A 27492-nucleotide genomic window follows, 5' to 3' on the forward strand; every position below is an offset into this window, starting at 1 on the left:
CTGGCTTCCTCCAGAGTGGGTTGCAGAGCTAAATTGCGAGCAACATGTTTTGTTGGCAGCCTACTAGTGCTTCCCTAATTATGCTGAAAAAAAAATTATCATGTTTTACTGAAAAAGGAGCTATATGGAGAAGTTGGCACATGTCTTAAATGTTTCAGTTATTCGGAATCTGACACCAGACGGAAAATTACTACATGTTAAGTTCATCTGGGACACCAAGGGACATAGCAAAACTGTTGAAATCATTAGCAGCAGCAGCACCACAATGTCTATGGTTAGGGAAAAAGATTAGCATTAAATATCTCATCAATGCCTATCCCTAACATGTGGAAGGGTAGTGTACCATTAATCCATTTATGTCCAAAGTGGCCATATCCTTTAGTTCTGTTTCATGTAGCTTACTGAGAAGTAAGTGTAATAATGTGTAGAATTTTTTTGTCACAGAAGTCAGTGTAATCATCTGCTGACAATTATGCAAAAGGGTAACCTGAGTTAACTGAGGCATACATTTTCGTACAGTTGACTTACAGAAAAACTTAATTAAGTATCACATTCATTGGCAAAATATGAGTTTTAATATAGCTGATGACACTACACATTTAGAGAATATGTGTATGATTGGCTGCTCATTTTTATTCAATTTTTTTAAAGCTATGCATTAGAAGCTCCAGATGAACAGATACAGCCTCTTACAGTGATATGTTTTAAGCAGTAAGTTCAGCATAGGTTAAAGAGCAATCTGATGCAGTAATGTTCCAAACAAGACCAGTATGTTGCAACAATTCCAATACCAGCTTGACAAATACACAACCATAGAGCAAACCATTTACAAGAATTCTGTAGCAGTGATCTCAAATAGAGGTACAGTGAGAAGATAACAGTAGCATCGATGTAAGCCAAGTATTGGCTGTAGGCTGCAGCCCATTCAGTCACATAACCATTCCAGAAAGATTGCTCAAGGGGTGCATTTATGGATTCTGACATAGAAGATGACCTCAGCAGTTTGACAATGGCTGTGACCTCTTTCATGTCACTGACTAATGGGAACATCAAGGTAGCTGTGTGTTTAAAACAGACTGATGGAGTATCTTTTATAGTGTTACATAGTTTTCATAAGGAATTAAATTATAGGAACTTAATCTGTTTACCTTATTAACCCTTAATGTCCCAGCTGTGGTCTCACAGACGGTTACTCGGTTGGTAATGCATAGTGGTGCGGTAGAAGACTACAGCATTGTGTATTGTGTAGTTTTCTTTCTCGAAGCTCTCATGGTTTCCTTTGTTAGTGGCTGCTTGAATAATATGTGGACCTATACTACTACTGCTTCTTTCATGCTAGCAGTCTCTGCGACTGCACATGTGACTTTACATTCTGGATTCAGTAGCCAGATCTACATGCTACAGACCCTGACTTTGAGGATACTGTTTTAAAATGGTTTGAGGACAGTTTAGGAAACAATGTTGGATCATATAGTGACAACAAAATTGAACAGAAACAGTGTGAAAGTGAAGACAGTATTTATTTTACCAACTGTGAAATCCGAGAATGAAACAAGTAATTAAAGTGATGAAGTCAGAAGTGTTGAGACTGAATTTTTAGCTAAAGTATCTGCTAAAAATACATTAGGTTGAAATAAATATCGTTGGTTGTCAAAGTCTCTTCCAGCAATGGCCAGTGGTATTATTTTTCTGCAAGTCAGACATCAGTGGGGTGAATTGTTTGTCCTTCACAATTCCTACGAAGACAATACTCAGGTGAACCACATTAATTGTTGAAGAAGCTCATTGGTGACACCACAGATAAAGAGTGAGACAACAAGTATCACATACCCCTCAACTTCATGCATCCTTCACCATACTTGTTGGGTGTAGCAGAACTGAGAGTACAATTTATTGCAGAACATTTGGAAAAATGCAAAACATGCTCCTCCTGTGACCCTAAAAAGAAGAAAAAGGTGTCTTATTGTACTGTTGTTGCAAGAAACCAATCTGACTTGAAATCTGTACAAAAATTTCCAGCAAGTGCAAAGAAAACCTCTGAGAAAGAAAGTAAACACCTAAGAAGTATTAGATTAATTTTCATTTTTTGAGTATTTTATGGGATTTTTTATGTTTTTATTATTACATGAATAGTAACCATTAAAAATAAAGCAAAAAGTAAAATTTTGAGTGCAGGGTATTTGATTTGCACAGTAGTAACATTATCATATGTCTGCTTGTGTCTGTGTATGTATATATGTATGGATATGCGTGTGTGTGTGTGTGTGTGTGTGTGTGTATGTGTGTGTGTGTGTGTGTGTGTGTGTGTGTGTGTGGGCGCGAGTGTATACCTGTCCTTTTTTCCCCCTAAGGTGAGTCTTTCCGCTCCCGGGATTGAAATGGCTCCTTGCCCCTCTCCCTTAAAACACACATCCTTTCATCTTTCCTTTTCCTTCCCTCTTTCCTGACGAAGCAGCCGCCGGTTGCGAAAGCTCAAATTCTGTGTGTGTGTTTGTGTGTTTTATTCATTGTGACTATCTACCGGCGCTTTCCCGCTTGGTAAGTCTTGGAATCTTTGTTTTTAAGATATTTTTCCCATGTGGAAGTTTCTTTCTATTTTATTTACATCATCATTAATTTGAACCCAACAATTACATTTGTTATTGTCTCTGTTGCATTTTGAAATATTCTCTATCATCTTACTTTCTCTTTTTGTTGAAATATGTCTGCTTGTGTCTGTGTATGTATGGATGGATATGTGTGTGTGTGTGTGTGTGTGTGTGTGTGTGTGTGTGTGTGTGTGTGCGCGCGCGAGTGTATACCTGTCCTTTTTTCCCCCTAAGGTGAGTCTTTCCACTCCCGGGATTGGAATGGCTCCTTGCCCCTCTCCCTTAAAACCCACATCCTTTCATCTTTCCTTTTCCTTCCCTCTTTCCTGACGAAGCAGTCGCCGGTTGCGAAAGCTCAAATTCTGTGTGTGTGTTTGTGAGTTTTATTCATTGTGCCTATCTACCAGCGCTTTCCCGCTTGGTAAGTCTTGGAATCTTTGTTTTTAAGATATTTATCATTTAATATTCTGTTCATGTTGTACAGTTTTCTGTTTAAATGTGTTTTTTTTCATAAAAATTAAATTAACTTTAAAATTTATTGGAATATATTTTTTGTGTGTTAAGAGCACAATCTTTTATGTAAAATATGAACTGTTACACTGAAATTGCTGAATCCATTATTTTGGCCATTTAAATATAGTGGTCCCTCAGACTGCATCTGGGACAGTGTGTGACAAAAAGATGACATGAAGAGCTAAGGGTTAACAATTATCTATCACTGTACTGCTGAATGCTATTTGTGTTTATGCCAGATAAACTTCATGTGACAAATTAGAAAGAAACAAGTCCACTTCCAAGACAGTTCCTGTCTCCACAGGTGCATTAAATAGCTGTTGTTTATCTACTAATGGTAGCTTACTATTTCCTTGATTACAATGGTATTTTTTATATTTTTCAAAGGAATCACTTCACTGTATCTGTAAATACTGAACGCTTTTCACAATACATTACTACTTGTTACGCATCTGTTCAATGAGCACTGTACTTGTCTTTTGTCTAAAAATAACTTTTCAAGTCTGGACTCGAAGAGGGGCTTGTTGCAAACAAACCAGTAATACTGGATCTTTGGATGTATTTTCTTTCCATTTGCATGTCACATGATTGCATAATGTGGAAAGCTTTCATGGGTCTTGTTTCCAACCTGTAGATTGTATGAGCTTGGAAAAATGTCTTCCTAAGAGATAAAACAGGGGTTGTTGGTGCTTTTCCTGGATATCCAGCTTTCAAGACACTTAAATTACTGCTGTGCTTTGAACTGGTTAGCTCCCTTTTCTAATAGTTTTTGCAACAATATTAAGCATACACAGAGTGCAAATATCGCTTTTCATTAATTTTGGACACAGGACAGGTAATTGTATACATACATACATACATATTTAAACTAATCTTTTGTTGGTTATATTTTGGCTTATTACTACTTGTTTATATACTTTGTGCTTTTCTAAAATATTATGCTTTTGAATAAATGAACTGATGAAAGCACAATTTATCAGTAAAATTATGTACATCATAAAAGTCCTCTTAGTAGCCATAGAACTAAAACACTACAAAATCGTCACACAATGCGAATTAATATGTGCAAGGGAAACCACTTTCAAAACAAGTAACGCAGCAGAAATAGAAAGAATACTCTAATAAAAAGAAGAATGGTCAAAACATGCAAAATAAAAATTACCTGGAAAATTTACAGTTTAGATTACATTCTATTGAAACATGAAAATGTTACCAGTAATGAGCATGACCATGAAGAAGGGCTAACCATGACACCAGAAAACTGTATCATCAGGATAATAATAGAGATATTATGTAACAGTAAGAGCAACATTAGATATATTATGGAAGTCAAGGAAGACATGGGGAAAGTACAGAAGACTTAAAAGATACAAGGGCACAGTTGAAAAGTAATGGCTACAGTTTTTTTATGAGAAAACTTGTAAAGCTTTTTATCTAAAAGAAATGTTATTAACATTGTAGATATCTGTCCTTCATGTCTACATATTTATCTCTCAACATAATCACCCTGGTAACAAACACTGACTGTAGAATGTTTTACTTTGTTGATGGAGCCACAACCTCCCCTCTGGTTGCGCTGTGTCATTGGTGTCAAAGTGAAGTCCTTAAAGGTGTTATTTAAGTTTCAGAAACAGTAAAAAATTAAATGGGACCAAGTCAGGACTGTATGGAGGATGATCACTGACTGTGAACTCAAGGTGTTGGATTGTTGCAGATGTTCCAGCACTTCTGTGTGGTCTAGCATTGTCATGCTGAAGTAGAGGGTGCATCTTTTTCGAATGACCTCTTCAAATTTGAAACTTGAATACAGCAGATAGTTTTTAATACACCAACATAGTTATGTTACATACAACCATGTTACATACTAGAATTTGGAGCCCTCTAGTGGCAGAGGCCTGCAAATGTTTAAACATGAAGAATAAAGATTTTGAATGTTAGTATTTGTTTTATTTAAAAAGCTTTAAGCATTTCACATAACAAAGTCAAAGGCATTACTTTTTAGTGCACCTTCATAAAATGGAACAATGGGATGGGTAATTCCACACAAAGAAAGAAAAAGTTGAGTTCTGAGAAAATGAAAAATAAATATTATGCTGTTTTAGAGCCGGAATTTTACTCATGTTCTGGACTAACTGTTGTTTTTTGCAGCTTCTGTTCACATCACCAGAAGAAATGCATAGGGGAGCCATGTTACACCACTGAGCAGCCAATACACCAAACCTTTTCAACCATTGCACCAACCACTGGGCTGCCAAAAACTGCACCTGCTCCAGAATGCAAGTCAGGTTGGAGCAGCTGGTTGAACTCTTTTACACCTTCAGATGACAAATCATATGATAAAGAGCCTATCCCTGACACCATCTCTGTGAGTGTAATATTTCTGTATCTGCTTTAAAATCATATGCTGTATTTAAAGTATATTGTACTGAAAAAGATGTAATTTATCTTAGAAGAGAGAGTGTAGATAGAACTGTTGGCCTTAGTCAGTTAAATCCTTTCCAGTCATTTTGATACAACTAATTAAATTAAATAGATGGTTTTTTCAGTCAGAAGTGATAGTTAAAAAAATCAACTCTATGGAAGCAACTGTTGGTTGTGAAAGATTGAATTTTGTGTGTATGTTTGTGTTTGTTTGTGTATCTATCAACCTGCCAGCACTTTTGTTTGGTAAGTCACATCAACTTTGTTTTTAGTCATATTTTTCCCACGTGGAATGTTTCCCTCTATTATACTTAAATAATTGTATAGTCATGTCTGCAATAATCATAAATCTACAGTAATTTACTGTAAATAATATACGTAAAGTAAAAATCTTCTTTATCATTAATTATAAGGAGTGTTCATACGAAAAGGTACTAAACATGGTAACAACCTGACTGGTTGAGATATGCAAATGCCGCTTTGAGATAACGTATTGAAGTGTCTAGACAATGGAGACATGTTTTGTTACCTTCCAATCTGTGCCCTTGGCAGTCAAGGTGATGCTCACTGTCTCTTTCAACATTAAAGGTCTGAAAGTAGTAGAATTCCTCAAATACACAAGAACCACTAAGAATGATGTGTCCTGTAAGACATTATGTAGCATACACAAATCCATCAGGAGCAAATGGCCTGGGCTGCTCACAGAGGGAGTGTTTCTGCTCTGTGATAATGCATGTCCACCCAGGTCACACAAAATGTAACTGCCAAGCTTGAATGGGAGCAGCTTGAGCATCTGCCCTACAGTCTGGACATGTTGCCTAGCAACTTCCTTGTGTTTGGTCTGCTAAAAAAACATCTCAAAGGGAAGAAGTGCTATAACTTGGATGTCAGACTGAAGACTGCAGTGGAGGACTGGCTCCTGTCACAGCCATAGTAATTCTGGGAACAGGGAATCCTTCAACTTATGAAACAGTGGGATAGTTATGTTCAGGTCCCTGATGATTACTTTTGAATAAAGACTTTAGTTACAACCACACTGTTGTCTTTTACCTTTTCTTTTGAACACTCCTTGTATGTGTCTCATACTTTGGCTAATATTAGGCTAATTTTCCAATTTTTCCAGGATAATGTATATGGCCAGAAAGGTATCTGCAGCAGAACTAATGTGACTGAGATTGAATGCCGTGCAGTGGGCAGTGAACTTGACCATAGTGATACTGGAGAGAAAGTGAAATGTAACTTAGAAGAAGGCCTAGTTTGCAAAGATGGTTGTAGGGATTATGAGATAAGACTGTATTGCAGCTGTGGGGGTAAGTACTGTTTTAAAGTAATAACATTACTTGTAGTCTGTAAAATTGTCCCATTTTCAGGCCATTATTGTAGAATACCAGAATTCTCTGTCTCACTTGATCATTGATTGTAGGAGTAGGAGAGATGATAGTGGGAGGTGGGAGTGGGGGCAGGATTTGTATTAGACCCTCTTGTCTGCTCTGGACTCAGTGTCTCATTTTCTATTGCACTAAACCCCCAGTCTCCTTGACGGTGTAAAATACACAATTATTTTAACATACAATTTTCCTCCTTTCTTGTTATATAGCTCATTAATTTGTTTTGGTAAGCATTAATTTTTTATGTTATTAAATAATATACCTGATAATTTCCTCATGACATCATGTCTACAGACATTTCTTGAAAGTACCTTGTTACTGCACATAGGATTCTGATTTTACCTGTTGCTTTTTATCTGGGCTACATCTCTTCCTTTTAATACCCATATTTTACTCCTGTATACATGATGTTGAAAATATATCCCTCCCAGCCCCCCCCCCCCCCTTTCCCATTGGTGGGAATTTTTTTAGGTAGATGGGGCACAGATTGGCAAGTCCAGGTTTCCTAAGTTAAAAACTCATGAGCACCATTTGTCCTCTACAAGTATAAGTTCAAGTTAAGCTTGAGTGACGGCTATGAATGAATGTGACAGTACGAACATTGAAACTTCCTGGCAGATTAAAACTGTGTGCCCGACCGAGACTCAAACTCAGGACCTTTGCCTTTCGCGGGCAAGTGCTCTACCATCTGAGCTACCGAAGCACAACTCACACCCGGTACTCACAGCTTTACTTCTGCCAGTATCCGTCTCCTACCTTCCAAACTTTACAGAAGCTCTCCTGCGAACCTTGCAGAACTAGCACTCCTGAAAAAAAGGATATTGCGGAGACATGGCTTAGCCACAGCCTGGGGGATGTTTCCAGAATGAGATTTTCACTCTGCAACTGAGTGTGCGCTGATATGAAACTTCCTGGCAGATTAAAACTGTGTGCCCAATCGAGACTCGAACTCGGGACCTTTGCCTTTCGTGGGCAAGTATGAAGGAGGGTCCAATTGTTTTGGAGTACACTCCAAAACCTCTTTTTTTTGGTAAATGACTGTCAGACTAGTTTTCAGAGATGTACTTCAGATGTGCCTGAGTCCCTTTCACTTGAAGAAGAGCTGGGCTGTGAAATAAAAAATGACAGCCCTAAAAACGCAGTATTGCCGTATATTATTGTAAGAAATTTAACTGGAATAAATGTAATTCATACAGGGTGGTAATTCTTCAAGAAGGTATAACACCTCTAAAGTTGATGCATGTAAATGTTCAATATTTCAGAAACAAATTACATGTATTGCAAATATTTGGAGAGGAACTCTCACCACATATATTAGTAATAACGGAACATGAAGTAAAATCTGGCAAAATAATATATTATAGGTTAGAAGGTTACTTACAAGCAAATAATTATTGTAGGGAATACCATATAGGTGATATTGTGCCAATTAATGTTATTAAGGATATAGTAGTTAAAAAAAAATTTTTTTCTGAACACCGCACTGAAGAAGGATCAGTCAAAATGAAAGTTGTTATTTTTCACAGTAACTACTTTTAGTCAGTGAAGCATAAAGTGATTGGGGTATATCACCCACCAAATTCTGATTTAATATTGTTTGTTAATAGACTTAGTAGCATAGTTGTTGCGACTGGTCCTAATGACCTTAATATATTGGTGACTTTAACGTAGATACAAATTCAAACAATGAAAAATTCAGAATGGAATAATGACAATAGTATGAAAATGGATAGATTGCTACTCACCATACAGTGTAGATGTTGAGTCAGACAGGCACAACAAAAAGGCTGCTTACAAGTAATCTTCTGAATTAGACAGTACCCAGCACACACACAAGCACACACACACACACACACACACACACACACACACACACACACACACACACATGATCACAGTCTCTTGCTGCCAAGGCCAGCTTGTACTATCTTTTAAATGTAGTAATCTCTGACACAAGAGTAATGGACACATGCTCCACTAGATATGATTATGCTGTAATCAACAAAAATGTTATAGACAAGGTAAATTACAGTACTTGGATTTTCATTATTCTGGCCACTTTGATCAGGTGATAGAGTACATAAATTCAGTTGTACCAAAAATCCTTCAGAAATTAACTCTGAATAAATCGCACATTAACACACTTAAATGCAAACTAGTCAATGAGAAATGGGAATCTGAGTACCAGGTAAAAGGGTCTGACGACAAATTGTATGTGCTCTACTCAACACTGTTAAGCCATTGTGATTATTTCTACCCATTCATAGAAATCCAAAAAAACATTTAATGTTGCCAAAATGGAAGTAATCTTGGGCTATAACTCCCACCAAATCTGACTAAGCTCAGGTGGAATATACATGATTTCAATTCAGCAGATTTTTAAGGAAAAATACCATCAGGCAAAGAAAACTTTGAAATCTGAAATTGCTAACCTAAGGAAGCAGATTAACAGCAAAGCAGTAGAACAGTCCAACAAAATAATTTAAGACATCTTGGGAGTTAGCTAACAAATAAAGGTCTCAAGAAGACGAACACAGAACCATTCAGTGTAAGACATGACGTAACATTGTGAAAAATATGAATACTATATGCAATATTTTTAATAATTACCAATTCATATTATAGTTGCCCAGTTCAACTCAGTCAGTGTACCAGGGTTGAATTTACAGAGGTTAATGAGCAGGATGTGTACAAAGCAATACTCACCAAAAGAAAAGAAAATCATCTGGATAGTATGGCATATCCAGTGCAGTTACTAAGGCGTGCATAAAAAGAATCTAGAAACCTCTTACCTACCTCATTAACTGCACCAGTAGAGAAAACATGTTCTAAAAATGAGTGTTGTGAAACCAATGTATATATTTGCAAATATCCTGCCACAGCTAAGTGCCTTTTTCATGAAACACAGATTTCTTGTAGAGTCTCAGTGTGGCTTCAAAAAAGAGCTAAGCACAACCACAACAGTTAACAGCTCTTCCATTAAGTTTTCTATCTAATGGAGCAAAGGATGCAGACTGGCAGTATTGCTTGGACCTGCAAAAGCTTAAAACATAGTAAAACATAGGTTTCTTCTAAAAACACTGAAGTTATGTCACATCAGGGGCTTATCTGTGTATCTTCTAGCCACATACCCATTGAATTATAAACAATGCATTAAACTGATATACATATACACTAGATAATAAAATTATAAACTTTCAATCCATTATTGAAACATTAGTACAAGCTGTACTGAGGGGCTCAATTTGGTCCCTTTCTCTTTCTTAAATATATATTAATGATACTGAACAAACCATTGAGTTTCATATAATAAGCTATGCAGATGAAACCTCAGTCTTTTTCTGTGGTAGAGAATGTAAGGACCTACACTCTTTTGCTACTACTGGTGCAACAGAAGTAATGAAATACTTTAGTGATCAAGAACTCAATGTGTATGTCACAAAATCTCAATCACTGGTGTTTAAAATGGGCAGTTCTTACCACAGTTCAGCATCATAAACTGGGAGCTGTGAATTTCTGGGGATGTATGTTGATGAAAATTTGTGGTGGACAAACAACAATAATTTTGTGTGTGAAAAAGTCAAACAACAACAATTTTCTATGTGGAAAAGTCAATTGTGCCTTATATCTCCTTATCCAGCTCATAAAGATATTTCCTAACTAAACCCTGAAAATAGTACTATATGGAACAATTTAGCCATTTCTTATAGGACTGCACAGCTGACATTCACTTAAAACGAATACTGCTGTTACAGGAAAGATCGATAAGATATACACATGGAATAGCCTATAGAGATCCATGCTGTGAAGTGTTTGTGCAGCACAGATACCTAACAGTATATTTTTGTACATATTTAAATTTGTTATATTTTTTATGAATCAACCAGTGGAAGTTGGTAAGTGTAGTGATGTACATGGCCACAATACCAAGGGAAAATTCCGCTATTTAAAGAAAACAGGACCTGATTTTAACACAAAATTAAAATCTTTTCTGATAGAATTTTTTTTATATTCATTCATTGAATTATAAGTCACTGATTGTAATATTAACCAGTAGCATAACAGCTTTAATGCAATAAATGTATGAAGTAGATATAAGATGCAACAGTTTCAGTATATAATGTCTATATAAGTGTTGTTATTTTCATACTATTATTTCTGATGTCTGCAAAAACCATAATTGTGATGGCTCTATACAGAAAAATGTAAATAAATAAATAAAAAAATATAAAGGCTCTGTTGTTGTGGTCTTCGGTCCTGAGACTGGTTTGATGCAGCTCTCCATGATACTTGATCCTGTGCAAGCTTCTTCATCTCCCAGTACGTACTGCAACCTACATCCTCCTGAGTCTGCTTAGTGTATTCATCTCTTGGTGTCCCTCTACGATTTTTACCCTCCACACTGCCCTCCAATACTAAATTGATGATCCCTTGATGCCTCAGAACATGTCCTACCAACCGATCCCTTCTTCTGGTCAAGTTGTGCCACAAACTTCTCTTCTCCTCAATCCTATCCAATACTTCCTCATTAGTTAGGTGATCTACCCATTTAATCTTCAGCATTCTTCTGTAGCACCACATTTCGAAAGCTCCTATTCTCTTCTTGTCCAAACTATTTATCGTCCATGTTTCACTTCCATACATGGCTACACTCCACGTAAGGCTATGTAAGCTCAAAATCAGCTGTGGTCTATTTGTCTAATCATGTCCTAGGCAATGCATACTGCTGAGAACCAATGAAGGATAATTGTCATGTTGGATGCCATAAAAAGTGGTTCAAACACAGTGTCAAAACTAATCTAAAGTAGTGTAACTTCATTACTTGCAACTGAGAGATGTAAACCCACAAAATCAAATGTGGTAAATTTCAAGGAATAAAACTCTTTAAAGAAGGTGGCATTGAGCCATAGTGAAATGGACAGAAGAAGAGGGAAATGGAAGTGTACAAGATAAATGATTTATCATCAGCTGCTCTCTGTTTATTCATGACCACAGTGTAAATACACTCATCACAGATCAAGCTGGTCAGCTGTGTAAAAATTCATTCATGTGTAATCAGCTAGTGATAATAAATTTTGTGGTGATGTCAATGGAATGGATGAAGCAGCTTCAATAAAGTATTGTTAGATAGCGTTATGAACTGATTTTATAGAGGTACAGCCCTTGAAAATTTATGTGAAAACATCAGAAACCTGTGAAGGAACACAAAACATTTTGAAAAGTCTGAAGGGTGATTGCTTAATGTACCTTTGTCCCCACATGTCATCAACATTTGCTCAATGTACCTTTGTTCTCACCTTTCACCAAAAATATATAAATTACAGCCATGAAGTTCAGGAAGACAATTAAAATTATATTGCTCCATAGACAAAATTAAGTATACAACATAAGACAGGTAACCACACTGTACGATTTTCACTGTTACCTATACTGAATGTGACAGTGAGTACTTTAGAGGTAAGGAAAGTTTCATGATTGAACTTCCTTCCTCCTTCCAATAATTTGTGGCTTGTGAATATGTATGTAACCCTTACAGATCTACCTTTACCAAATCCATGACATTTCCCCAGCACTATTATTTCACTTATTGTTTTAAATGAAAAGTTAGTTGTTTTTATAGAAACAATTTTATATGCTGTTTTTCCCCCTCTCTTTTAAATGAGCATCTACAGATACATAATTTTTCTGTCCAAAAATCCTATGAAGTGTGCATATGCACTGTGCTGCTTAGGGCAAAGCAATGTCAGGTAACATCAATCTGTCTCTTGTTTTCCTTTTTTTCTTACAGAGCTGAGCAGTATTCTTCAGAGAAAACTTATCTGAGACCTATATAACAGTATTTGAATACAAATTTAGTTTAAATTTTTGATGTTTGATGAAATAATTTCTGTCTGCTTTCCCACTGAGCAAAGTGGTGCTGTAGTTAAGGTGCTTACTCGCATTAGGGAGAAACATGCTTAAACCCCCTACCAGGCATCCAGATTTAAGTTTTCTACAGTATCTCTAAATTGGTTAGAGTAAACACCAGGATGGTTCCTAATACCATTTACATCTAATCTGTGCCCTAGCTGAGTTTGTGCTCCATCTCTAATAACCGTGTTGTTAGCACAGTGTTAATATTCCTCCTTCCTCCCATTTATGTGCCACAGCAAGGAATTCAAACCTGATTGAAGATTTTTGTGTGTGGCAAGTAAGTTTACTCTTGCTTCTCCATCAACTGTAAATGAACTTCTAACAGACTGAATATGGAGAATAACTTATTACAGTGGGATGTCCTCCATGATATATTATTCTTATATGAAAATCACTTTGTTTTTAGAAACCACACTCTGCAGCTTGGATCAGCCTCTTGCTCCAACTGCAGCCCGATGTGATACATATCTTAAGTGTGAACAACTACCTGAAACTGGTCGCCGAATTGTTGAGATGCAGTGTGAAGATGGTTTGTGGTTCCATCCAGTCCAGCATCAATGCACCTCACCAGAACAAGTTGCCACTGTTCGTCCTGAATGTCGCTGTAAGTTACAGACAGAATTTATCGTTAATCTTAGTAACACACCTGTATGCTTGTGGTTTTGCTGCAGCACTGTTGTGCTCCTGTATCATTAAACAGATTTGTTGTTGAAAAGGTAAAGAATCTGTTAATGAGTGTACTGCGCAACAGTGTTTCATAATTTCTTTACACTGCTTTCTAAAATCTTAGGAAACATCACAAAAATAATTAACTTGCCTGTCTGTTGTAATGGAAGCTTACCAAAAGTGTTAAACACATAACATAACATAAACAAATTATGTAAACATATTCCCAGTAACAACATGAAGTAGTAATTGTGCAATGTGCTGTTAATGATGAATTGTTTGAGTTCCAGTTTCTTACAAACCACATAGAGGAGGCATTGATTTGCAGACAGGCCCAATGAATATGACTGCTAAAATATTAAGCATTTAGACAAAGTCCTTCTTCCAAAATATAAAACATGCACACATTCACACAAGCACAACTCTCTCTCTCTCTCTCTCTCTCTCTCTCTCTCTCTCTCTCTCACTCACTCACTCACACACACACACACACACACACACACACACACACTGTCTCTGGGGACTGGGACCTGACTGCAACCAGGCCCCAGCAGTATCTGGAGACAGTGGCCAAGGGTGTGTGAGTTGTGCTTGCATGACTGTGTGTGTATTTCCTATTTTGGAAGCAGAACTTTATCTGATGGCAATCTTTTTCATAGTGCTTGTCTGCAGCTCAGTATCTCCTCTATGTGGTGAGTAGAAATCTACCCTTTTTGTATTGTTGTTATTCTATCCTACTCTTCCCATTACTTAATCTTCTTACGAGGATCCTCTAAATGTGCAAAGATTTCGGTCAGTAACAACGAGCCATCAAAGGGTCAGGAGATCAGGCTCAGCATCTCATGCACGCAATACCTTTATATTACTCAGAAGGAATTCCACATGATCAGTCATTAATGCTTTGCACTGTCATTAAGATGTGCATATGCTTTGGGTGTATCTTCTTTGTATATATGCACCCAGTTTTGTATTCTAAGACATAGGAGCCTGTGCATCTACCTAGATATATAATACCCATAAACATGCATTGCCTAGACTGAGGGAATCCCTTCTTAAGAATCTGATGGATAATGATTGGTTCTCTTGTAAAATTGCAAACCGCATTCAACATAAACATTGTCACTTTACAGTTTTGTAACACATATGTGCTTAGTATTGTCACACTGGTTTAGAGTTTAGTCTCTCTTTTGCAGCCAAATGATATTATACAATGGTAAAATGCTGGACTAACATTCGAGGGATTATGGTTAAATTCCCATGCATCCATTCAGATCCAGGTTTTTAATGGTTCCAAAAAATCTCTCAGGGCAAAAGCTGGTGTGATTCTTTTGAAAAACTCACAGCAAAACTCCTTATCAATCATTTTTCAATAAGAGCTCATGCTCTGTCACTAATGACCTGATCTTGAACAAGGCATCTTACCTAATCTTTCTTTTTTCCTTTGCATTTTGCCACAAAATTTATCTACATGTTGACATTATACTGTGTGAAAAGCTGATTAAGAGCTATGTTGAGGTAGCTTCTGCATTAATGGTTGCTGTTAAATCTGCTGTGCCTCTGTTGATGCTACCACACAAGGTGATGCAGTGGTTAACACACTGGACTCATATTCGGAAGAATGGCAGTTTAAATGCACCTCTGGCCATCCAGATTGAGGTTTTCTGTGATTACCCGAAATTCCTACAAGCAAGTTCCAGGATTGTTTCTTCACAAAAGCAAATCTTACTTCTTTCTCGATCCTTGAAACAATCAAAGCTTGTGCTGTGTGTCTAATGACCTTGATGTTGATGGGACATTAGACCCCTTCCTTCCTTGTAGCTTGTATTGCCTCACATTTAGCTGAAACTAATCATACTCCTTTTAATTCTGCTGATGGGGAATCCCTTGATGCTCAGTATCTTGAGTAGTGGTATGCATGTATAACATTCATCAAGTATAGTTGCATAAAGATGAAGTAGTAGTAGATAATTAGAAGCAACTGAAAAAATGGAAAATTAGCATCTGTCTTCAAAATAGACCCTTTTTGTTATAACCTTTAATCACAATAATTGCATGGATATTCACACTCTCTCTTAGAACAATAGCTGATCACATGATTACAACTCAGTCTCTTGTACTCAACTGCTGTGTCGTGACATGCGGCCGGCGCCGTTCATAGCTAGGTGGCGCTCCCGCGCTCTGCCGATTTGCGGAGCGCCTCTATCGCCGTTTGTGCGTACTGTCGTGGCGGCACTGTTAAATGTCGTGGCACTATCACAACACTTTTCCCCCCTTGAAAAAAAAACTCACTTCCTTGGAGACATGGACAGCGCGGAGACATCCATGGCCTCTTGTGAGGCCCTGAGGAGATCCCGCGCAGAGACACGAGAGTATGGTCGAAAATGTCCAGGACGGAAGCTCGTGCGTGGAACGTGCCTCCTGGATGAGATGATGGGTGAAAACTCCGGAGCAGCATCCATAGGTGTCATTGACCTGGGAGTGTGCTCCAGCGAGATGGGTCCCGGAGAAGGCGGCGTCGCAACTGGGGCCGGTTCCGGCATACTCGGAGGCGGCAGCGACGGCGGCTGCATCAACACGGACGGTAGATCGGCAGCAGCGACAGGACTGGCGTCTCGAGCTGGTGGAGGCGAAGGATGGGGCGGTGGCACAGGCGTGGCCACCACTCGTGGGCGCATCTGGTCGTAATGGCGAACAACCGTGCCGTCGCCCGTACGGATTTCACAAAGCCGGCGGCCGCGAAGAGCCTTGACCACCTCTGGAATCCATTTAGGGCGAGATCCATACCCTCGTGCCCACACGTCGGCGCCCACCGAGTATTTTCCTGCACTAGGGGACACAGTACAAGGCCTGACAGGGTGAAGCAGGTGCAGTAGATTGCGCGGTTGGCGGCCATGCAAGGGTTCAGCAGGGCTGCGATCACCCAGAGGAATGAAGCGATAAGAACTCAGAAATTGCAGCAGGGCGTCATCTGTGGAAAAATCACTAAGGAATTTTTTCATCTGGCATTTGAAAGTGCGAACAAGGCGCTCGACCTCCCCATTCAATTGTGGATGGAAGGGAGGTGCGGTAACATGATGAATCCCTTGTCCAGTACAAAAATCACGGAAGGCCTGCGAAGAGAACTGAGGGCCATTGTCCGTGACGATCATGGATGGAAGACCTTCTAGCGCAAAGATTTTGGACAAAGCCAGCGTCGTCGTCGCCGCAGTGGTGGGTGACGGACAATTAACAACAAACGGAAACTTTGAGAAGGCGTCAATCAACAGTAGCCAATAAGTACCAAGGAAGGGGCCAGCAAAGTCGGCGTGCACCCGTTCCCATGGCTGAGCTGGATCAGGCCATGGAGAGGGCATTTTACGTGGTGCCGCCAGTTGTTGAGCACACTGGCCACACGCAGCAACCATATGGGCAATGTCCGAATCAATACCGGGCCAATAAACGTGCCTGCGGGCCAGGGACTTAGTCCGAGAAATACCCCAATGGTCTTCGTGGAACAGTTTGAGAACATCTTTGCGAAGAGAGGCTGGCACCACGACCTGTGGAGATGTGCCATCCGTGGCCATAAGAACAACACCATCACGACCAGACAGACGAAGGCGCAAGGCATGGTAGTTGCGAAGGGGATCCGATGCCCGGCCCTTGGTCCTGTCCGGCCAACCTTGTTGAACAAAACCAATCACCCGACGCAGGACCGGGTCCCGCGCAGTAGCCGACGTGACCTGTGAACCTGTAAGTGGAAAGCCCTCGACCGCACGACGTTCTTCCTCATCAATGTGGAAACAGAGTAGTTCATCACGATCGAAAACAGGGTCGGGGCCCATTGGCAATCGCGACAATGCATCAGCTTTGGCGTGCTGGGCCGTGGGGCGATAGTGAATCTCATAATGGAAACTAGACAAGTATAAGGCCCAACGTTGCAGGCGGTGAGCTGCCTTATCCGGAAGTGACGCCGAGGGGCTGAACAGAGAGACCAGCGGTTTGTGGTCGGTGATGAGGTGAAACATAGAACCATACAAAAAAACGCTGAACTTTTTTAGAGCATAAATGATAGCGAGTGCCTCCTTTTCGATTTGAGAGTAACGCTGTTGCGCCTCGTTGAGGGTCTTGGAAGCATAGGCGATGGGTCGTTCCGACCCATCCTCATACCGATGGGTGAGAACAGCCCCTAGGCCATGCTGTGACGCGTCAGTCGCCAGAACCAAGTGCTGACCCAGACGGAATGTGGCAAGACAAGGCGCCGACTGCAAATGAGCCTTCAGGTGGACAAAAGCCTGCTCACACCTGTCGGACCAACAGAAGGGGACGTTTTTTGCGTAACAGCTGATGCAGAGGATAAGCTACCGCCGCTGCGGATGGAATAAATTTGTGATAATAAGCAATCTTGCCTAGAAACGCCTGAAGTTCTTTGACGGTAGACGGCCGCAACGTGCTGACGTAGAGGACGTATACCCTCACGGGACAAGAAACCAAGATACTCAATGGAGGTTTGGAAGAACTGTGACTTGTCCAGATTGCACCTCAACCCAGCCGAATGCAAAACCCGAAACAGTGAACGTAAATTACGAAGGTGCTCCTCAGTGGAGGTTCCCGTGACAACAATGTCATCCAGATAGTTTATGCAGCTGGGAACGGAAGCCGTGAGCTGTTCCAAAAACCGCTAAAAAATGGCCGGTGCACTAGCAACGCCAAATGGTAATCGCTGGTACTGATACAACCCACAAGGAGTGTTGATAACGAGAAATTCCTTGGAAGGAACGTCCAACGGCAACAGATGGTACGCCTCCGATAAGTCAAGTTTGGAAAAGAACTGGCCCCCAGCGAGCTTGGGAAACAACTCCTCAGGACGGGGAAGAGGATAAGTGTCAATGAGGCTCTGAGCGTTGACGGTGGCTTTAATGTCACCACACAATCGCAGACTCCCGTTTGGTTTAGAAACCACCACGATCAGCAATGCCCATTCACTGGAGGTAACCGGAAGGAGAATCCCTGAAGCTGTTAACCTGTCTAGCTCAGCCTTGACAGGTGCACGCAACACCACCAGAATTGGGCGTGCCCGGAAAAAGCCGTAGGTTTAAGAGTAATGTGGGCTTCAGAATCCTTGGCACAACCCAGACCAGCAGAGAATACAGACGAAAATTCAGAACACAATCCATCCAGCTGTTGATAAGGAATATCCTCAGATATGAGGTGCACATCATCATCAATGGAGAACCCAAACAACTGGAAAGCATCATAACCGAACAGGTTTTCAGTGCCCCCATGATCCACCACATAAAACGTGAGGGGCCGAACAACAGACTTGTAGGCAGTGGAAGCATCAAACTGGCCCATGATAGGAATTTTCTGTTGATTATATGTCCTCAGATTTCGCGTAACTGGAGGCAAAGGAGGGGAGCCCAACACCAAATACGTGAGAGAATTAATGAGAGTTACTGCAGAGCCAGTGTCCACTTGCATGCGGATGTCTTTATTCAGAACACGAACGGTAACAAACAACTTATTTGTTTGAGAAAGCACACAGTGAACATCCATGTCCGACGCCTCGTCCTCATCGACAGGAACTTTATGGGACTGACACACAGAAGCAATGTGGCCTTTTTTCCTACATGAATTACATGTGGCCCAACGTTTTGGACATGCTGCCCTGTCGTGCTGTAAGAAACAACGGGGGCAAGAAGGAAGTGCGGAACGAACCAGCTTCTGTGGTTGCTGGTTTCGCTGCGAGCGTTGCGGACCAACGCAACGTTGTTGACACGAGTGAACTGCCGCCACATCGTCGTTCTCCTGTGAAACAGGCAAATTGCCTGTGTCGAGAGTTGACTGTACAGCGCCTACATCACACCACGCGTCGATTTGCGCACCAGCAGCGTGAGACACTTCAAAGGATTGAGCGATGCTTAGAACTTCTGACAACGACGGGTTTGGCAGTTGGAGGGCCCGTTGCCGAACTTCTTTATCAGGAGCAAGCCGTAGAATAGCATCCCTAACCATTGAGTCAGCATAAGACTCATGATGTGTGTCTGTGACAAACTGACATTTCCTACTCAGACCGTGTAGTTCCGCCGCCCAAGCCCGGTAAGATTGATGGGGCTGTTTACGACACCGGTAGAATGCCATGTGGGCGGCAACGACGTGGGTGTTTTTTCGATAATAGGCAGACAATAAGTCACACATTTCTTGGAAAGACAGGGAGGCGGGTTCCCGCAGAGGGACTAACTGAGATAGCAGCTGATAGACTCGAGGGGAAATCCAAGATAGAAATAACGACTTACACATAGGAGCGTCGACAACGCCGAAAGCCAAGAAGTGTTGCCGCAAACACTTCTCATAATCCTCCCAGTCTTCAGCGGCCTCGTCGTAAGGAGGGAATGGAGGCGGAGAAGAGGAAGACAGATGATGAGTAAGCGACTTCGACAACGCCTGAATCGCCCTGCCGTCAGCTGTGTTCGTTGAGCCTGAATAGTAGCCATCAGCTGTGTTTGTTGTTCAATGAGCGCTTGCATAAGCTGTTCCATGTCTTCCTCCGTCACGAACACGCAAATCCACAACGCAGTGAAAATATCCCATCCTCGTCGCCAAAAAGTGTTATAACCTTTAATCACAATAATTGTGTTATTATTCACACTCTCTCTTAGAACAATAGCTGATCACATGATTACAACTCAGTCTCTCGTATTCGACTGCTGTGCCGTGACATGCGGCCGGCGCCGTTCGTAGCTAAGTGGCGCTCCCACGCTCAGCCAATTTGCGGAGCGCCTCTATCGCCGTTTGTGCGTACTGTCGTGGCGGCACTGTTAAATGTTGTGGCACTATCACAACACTTTTTTAAGAATTATTCAACTACCACCATTTAATCAGATGTTGAGCAAAGTCTTTTGTTACATGAAAACATGGCATGACATTGATAGCTGTTGTTGATGTGGTACACAGATGTAATCTTTAAAACTGATGCCCTCTGATGTCATGTTTCTTCACTTGTTCTGTCACACTGTTCAGATCTTCAGGCAGAGTGTGTGTGTGTGTGTGTGTGTGTGTGTGTGTGTGTGTGTGTGTGTGTGTATGTGTGTGTGTGTGTGTGTGTGTGTTTTTTAACTTAAATGATGTTCCAAACAAAACAAAAAATTTGACACTGATCAAATTAAAAGTTTGTCTCAAGTTTATAAGTTAGTATGTAAGTAAATTAAGCTGAAACTGTCCTCTATGTGTTTATCTCCATATCTGGATAACAGAGTGAAGAATGTAGTAAATAGGGGGTTGTGATTTTTTTCTTATTTTCCAACAGTTGAAGATTTCTGTGGTGTGGAAAGGCCACTTCTTAGTCATCCGAGTGACTGTTCTAAGTATTTGCAATGCCAAAGAAATGCTGCTGGTCAGTGGGAGCTACTGGAGAGGGACTGTGGTCCAGGAACATGGTTCCACCCTGTAAACATGGTGTGCGCATGGCCAGCAGACGTAAGCGCTGTCCGACCTGAGTGTTCCTGTGAGTATGCCTGTACAACATTTCAGTTTGTTTTCATGTCTGAAGAAGCAATTTTAATGAAAGTAAATTTTAACCAAAATGTTCCTGCATTTCCTACTAGAAACATTGGTAAATTCCACATTTGTTTCATTTCATATAATTTTTTGTTATTACTGGTAGGAGTTAATGATTTTGTTATTAAGTTAGACGAGCATTCACAGGGTAAAATTTCCAGTCAGCATAGCCTGAATTTGGTATATTTTGAGAATTTCTTTCTTTCATATTTCAGTTACAAGCATATTTAATACAACATTCTTGCAGAATAGCTTATTTTTCACAGATAATTTAGAATGCTCCTATCTTCATCAAGTAAGATATTAAGGATGGAACATTTATTGTCAGACCTTTTACATTTCCTGCTGTTATTTTATTTCATCCATGGTAATGGAGATTGGTATTCATAGCTGTAGATTAAATTATTTGAAGATAAACAGCAACAGACATTTTCTTCAACTTTATTTATGCCAAGATTCATTTGAAGCTTTCACCCATCTATATTAAAGTTAATAAGGTTATGCATCTGTTGCCAGTATGAGTTTATTGATTTTATTTTGAATACTGCAGCTTTCCAGAAAAATAAGTTACTTTAGTCACTGTCTCAACCAAGCTGCATACTAACAACTACTCTGCAGTCAAAGTGCTCATTAGTTTCATTCTGCCTCCAGTTGCTCCTTCTTCCAGTTTTATACACAGACCATATTTGTCTATACACAGAGTAGTATAAGAATTTGTAAATAACAATAACAACACTCAACATTCAAAAATTATTCAAATTATCATAAAAATTATAACAATTAAAAAGTCAAGAATGATAAGGTGTTTCCAAAAGCCGCATAGCTGTTTGAAGGTATTGTGGTTGCTTTTCCTGGTAAGGTGTTAATATAAAACTGCTTTACATTACAGTCTTTAAAATTTATTCTGAAATTAGTTATGTTATTGGAGTGAATATTGTCAGACTATAAATTTTATTGAAATATGTGTGTAAATGTAAAACTGAAATTGCATATGATTTTATATTCATTGCTTGACTTTAAGTATGTTTGTAGATCCATATAGTGTAGATGTCATGTGGAATATATACAACATGATACAGTACGAAAATATTCTCTATTTTCCGCAAATGCTATACAATGAGGAAAGCACATCTGTTCTACATGAAAGCTTGGAAGATCATTCATTGTGAAGCAAGATCGATTGTCAGTGGGGGTACACAATGTGGAGTGTGCTGGGGGAAAAGTGGCATGTCTCTTGTTGCACAGCATTAAGATAGTAATCTTACAGGTCTGCGGGAGGGCAACAAGTGTGGCCATAATGAGATTGTTGTGAGATATTGGTTGGCGGAGGCATTGGGCTAGGGTTGGCTCATGGTAGATAGTCTTCATGTTACTTCATTGCACTGGTAGAAGGGTATGGTGTTCTAGGAATGATGTTGGTGAGAAAACCATTGGAAGATAGATGCAATGTGCAGGCTACTATGTTGACGTCATTGAGCAGTTTGTAAGAAAGCATGAAGTGGCGGCTGATGAAACCATTCCCAGTGTCACATTCAGAATGCTGAACCTCAACAACCAGGAAGTTGTCAATCAGTTTGATACTCAGGTCTTTAGTGTCAGAGGTCTTTAGTGTCAAGCTGTACCTTGAGTTGCCACATTGCGCTCAGTTGTATCATCGTGGTGTTTGGCAGAAGTTGACATGTCATTGGTGGACAGATTGTCCTGGAGTGTTTACACAGATTTCACATGGCTTACATATACTGTGCTGGGTCTTTGGTTCAAGAATATGTTGAATGCATGTGTACCATGTTTTAGAGCCTTGGACCCATATAAGGAGGCCACAAGGAAGGCCAGATTGTAGCATCATGGAACATGATGTAGATGTAGTCTACAGGTGCCTTATGAATGTAAAGCTTAAGAGTGCTGTGAGGTTGTGGAGACAGTATTTTAAGAAGTGTAAGATGTTCTTTTACCCTGGTAACATGGGCAGGGAGTTTGTTGGTTTTCATATGTGGCACCAGAAGCTCAAATTCAGAAGGAAGGTCAAGTGTTTCACGATACAGGACTTCTGTGTGGGAGGCACAGTGTTCCTTCTTGCAGGCAGTGTGTATGCCTAAGAGCACCCATTCTACAGCTTGTGTCTAGTGTATACCATGGCACGTAAGAGCAGCTTTCAATATGCGATGCCATAGTTGTATAAAGCCATTGCTTTATGGATGTAGTGGTAGTTCAATAATAGTGGGTGCCACAGAGGTTACATTGTTCACTGAACAGTGTGGATTCAAGTTGTTGGTCTTGATCAGTGGTTATGGACACTAGGTACATGCATCAGGGTGTTGTTGAAGTCACTAGCTTTTGATTATACTGACATGTCTCAGAGAGGTGTGGCATTATGTGGTCAGTGATGGAGATTATGTATTGATAACCTCACCAAATTAAAGTGCATGCATCACTGTCAGAGTGATGGTTGTGTGTGGTGGCTCAATTTACTCTTCCAGCGTGGTATGCATTTGGGTGGTCCACTCCTTGCAACCTTTCTTGATGATCAGTCATACAAAATTTTTCAGTCTTTGTATTCACAGTCATGTCACTGAGAAGGTAAGGAGCTGTTTATACCTCTGTTGTGATTCTGCAAATGCATTGTAATCAATCTCTGCAGAGATGGCATTGATCTGTGAAAGATAATCAATGATGATGTTGTAATTCTTGAGTTTCTCCCGGTGTATTTGATAATCAAAATATCCACGGGTGTACTGCCGGTCTATAGTGTCCAACGGGCACAATATTTCGGCGATCAAACATGTCGCCATCATCAGGTGAACTGACGGACTGAGCTCCTGTGAACGTGCCGTGGTCGTCACACGGCGGACAGAGCCATCACACCGACGTCATCTCAGACGCCGTCGCAATCTGTTCCACCATGCTACCGTGGCGCGGGGTGCGGACGGTGGAGGAAGCACGCCGCGGGCGGAGGGTATTTAAATCGGCCACCGCCGCGACCGAACCCAGTTCCCCCTGAGCAGCCATAGCGTACGGATCTCGGTGCCGGCACGTTCACAGGAGCTCAGTCCGTCAGTTCACCTGATGATGGTGACATGTTTGATCACCGAAATATTGTGCCCGTTGGACTCTATAGACTGGCAGTACACCCGTGGATATTTTGATTAATGATGATGTTGCTTCTGCCCTTCAGGTGGCATATGTCAGTTGTGAATTGTGCGACATAATCCAAGTGGTGGAAGTGTCAGGGGCACAAGTCTTTTGATGAGTTACAGATTTGTCTGCTAGAGGCCAGTGATCTATATAGATGACAAGTGGTTTGCCTTCCATGTCTTCCTTGAACTGACAAATTGCCTCATAGACCATGGAGAGTTCAAAGTCATAAGTCAATTATTTTCTTTGGCAAAGAGTCAGTTTTCATGAAAAAATCTGAATGGTTGTTTAAGCCTAGTACTTACTGTTGGAGAACCATGCCAGTCACAAAACTGCTCACATGCTTTGTAACTGTTAACTGTGCATGATGGTGGGCCAGGGTTGTTGCCTGGGTGAGACAGTCTTTGAATTTGCTCTGATTCAGCTTCAGTTTACTGTTAGTGTTCTTTCCTTTTAGGGCTTTTTTATTGGAGCCTGAATGGTGACTTCATGTGGAAGGTGGCACTAGTAGAAATTGATCATCCTCAGAAATCAGTGTAATTCCTAGTAGTCTTGTGTAGGTGGTAATTGGCGGACCAGTTCCATTCATTATCTGTAGGGCAGATGAGTGCAGCATTGACAACATGACTGAGAAAGATAACCTCAAGTTGCCAAGTTGGCCTTTGTTGTCATTGATAATGATGCCATTTGCAGTAAGTACATTGAAAACTTGTCTGGGCTTGGAATCTCATGTGTTATCCTCCTGAGAAAAAATGTGAAATCTGGGCAAGATAAGCATAGCAAAAGAGAATCTTAAGTAGTACCTGTCCAAAAACTGTTCCATGTTTGGGCCCCCTTTTTTTTTTTTTTTTTTTTTTTTAGGCACATGGCATAAAAAGGTACTCAAACAGGCCAAAAGTGATTAACAATTGATGTCTTTTAAAAATATTCTGCATTCATCAGTATTTGGTGATAAGCTTGTTTGCAATCTAGGATGCTGAAGACAGAAGCACCCCCAAGGTAATGAGTAAGGTCCTCTATGTTTGATATTGCATAGCTATCAATTATGAAAAGTGCATTAAGAGTTCTGTAGGCGCCACATAAGCACAAGGCACCTTCCTTCTTTGTTCTTTGGTGCTAAAAGTTCAATTACTGCCACCTTGGCCATGTGATGTTTGTCTGGTGGGAGCCGGTGTGGTCTATGTTGGACTGTGGAGGGGACATGGGACCAGGTGTGGTGGGGACCTGTGTATCATTCTGTCTGTGAAGGTGTGATGGCCCACTGCATGAATAGCACTTGTGAAGAGTCCATGGATGGCTGGGAGTGAGGATTAAGAGTGGGAAGCACTTGAGGAAGACTCAAAGTTACTAACACTGTTGGTATGTGAAAGCTGTGTAGGTGGCCACACTTACTGTTTTAGTCATGTCAAAAATGTATTTCACTTGGATGAGAAGGTTGTCCTCGATGGGATGTCAGTCAAAGGTTTTGTACATGACGTCATGGCATTGTGAGCTCTTCATGCATTTTTTTGTATTTCCCATCTTATTATTTCATTCTCTTGACAGAGGCATAGAGATTCCAGGTGGGTTCTGAAGCAAAGAAACTGTTTATGTTGAGCTTTTATCAGTTTGTTGGTGCAGCCGAGTAGATGATGGTGATGATTATCATCCATCAGGTTGCACTGTTGCTTGTCATTTGAGAGATGTGTTGTGTTTCTGGGAGCCCATAGATGATGATACTGGTGACTGAATGACCACTGTTGTGTTGAATCAGTGTGCCATTGAAGATATCCAGTAAGAGCTGGGAATTGTGGAGAAAATTTGACACCAATACTGGTTCACCAACATCTGTGATTCGAAAATTCCAAGTTACTGTCATCCGAGTCCCAGGTCTAATGTGTGAGGTTTGGGGCCATAGACGGTGATTGCTGAATCGTTCACTGCTCAGAGCTGTGTGGCTCTTTTCTCTTAGGCTGTGATGGTCGAGATTGGAGGTGTCACAGCCATGTCAGAGCCATAATCAACCAAATAGTATTGCTGTCCATGGTGATCTTACATGCAGTGTCACTGAACTGTGTATGATACCAGCCGAGGCTTAGGGTGGAGGCCTGGGGATCTCAAGTGCCAGTTGTTTCTTTTGTTGACATACTTGCCTGAGTAGTGGTCAGGTGCGGTCGGCCTGCTTCAGCTGCCATGGAGAGCAGTCTACACTAAGCCTGGTGTTGCTTCTGTACGAAGCGGTATTGTTATCAAGTAAATTGACACATAGCTGGTGCTGATTAATGACAAGAATTTTATTTGCTAATTTAATTCTCTAGTCTAGTGGCTCCCTTGCATTAGTGATCATGGCAGCCTGTATTTGAGATGGGAGATTAGCTATCCACAATGTCCACAGTGGTACAAGGATGATTTTACTTATCACATCTGCATGTTCACCCAAGTGGCTGAGGAGATTGACAAATTCTGTTGCATCACTGGTGACATCATGAGCAGTGAGAACCATACAGAGGGCTGACCAGAATGAAATGGCGGTAGCTTAGGACGAAAACTAAATCAGTTGGAGGTGACCTCTGTAGGTAGTTGTGCCAGTTGCTATGGAAGTACTGGCAAAGGTAACATAAGCAAATGTGTCATTTCCATATGTGGTGCAGTTGATAGTGCAGGCAGATTGTGCATCTGCGCGCGGGGCCAGTCAGCACTGGGTTGAAAATTGATTTGCACAGTGTAGAAGAGACATCGCTCACAGCAAGCGATGGTGAGTATGATCAGTCAAGTGGTAATGGTTCAGAATAAGCCACTTGCAAAACAGGGGTGGTGGTGAAGTCACACAATATGTTGTTCGGAGGACAAAATTGTTTGGCATTATCAACAGTTGCTGATGCACTTCACTGGCAAGTTTCATTGTTACTTTTATGAATACACTTCTTTGGAGAGTCAGTTGTGGAGCACTGTACATTGCAACACTGCATGCTTTTTTGTAATTCATGAATTGTGATGCACAGTGGTTACACAATGGCTACTTTGTTGATATGTGGTATCCAGTTTGGTTTGTATTTGCTGTAATTAATGGTCATTGCATGTCACCAGTGTAGATCCATATGGTGCAGGTATGGTGCAGAATATGCAAGACACGATACGTTGTGGAAATGTTCTTTACTTATCTAAATGGTATACAATAAGGAAAGCGCATATGTTCTACATGAAAGCACAGAACACAGTGTCATGGCGCAGTCAAACCAAATATCGTTCCAATGTCGGGGGGTGGGGGATCACACAACAAGGTATCCCCACATGTGTTTTGTGATGTGATAAAGACAGCTTCTCTTAATCACCAAATCTTGATTATATAAACCATCAGA

General features: G+C 40.6%; 1 protein-coding gene across 1 annotated transcript in view; it reads left to right on the top strand.

The window, feature by feature from the left end:
* LOC126356178 (hemocytin) overlaps positions 1-27492 on the top strand; it is a 438196-nt gene that overhangs the window by 190036 nt on the left and 220668 nt on the right. Inside the window, exons 32-35 of the mRNA XM_050006942.1 lie at positions 5250-5466; positions 6646-6832; positions 13230-13427; positions 20772-20969. Coding sequence (XP_049862899.1) covers positions 5250-5466; positions 6646-6832; positions 13230-13427; positions 20772-20969 — 800 coding nt within the window. The remainder of the gene's footprint in view (positions 1-5249; positions 5467-6645; positions 6833-13229; positions 13428-20771; positions 20970-27492) is intronic.

The sequence above is a fragment of the Schistocerca gregaria genome, chromosome 3 (genome assembly GCF_023897955.1).
Source record: "Schistocerca gregaria isolate iqSchGreg1 chromosome 3, iqSchGreg1.2, whole genome shotgun sequence".
Classification (NCBI taxonomy): Eukaryota; Metazoa; Arthropoda; class Insecta; order Orthoptera; family Acrididae; genus Schistocerca; species Schistocerca gregaria.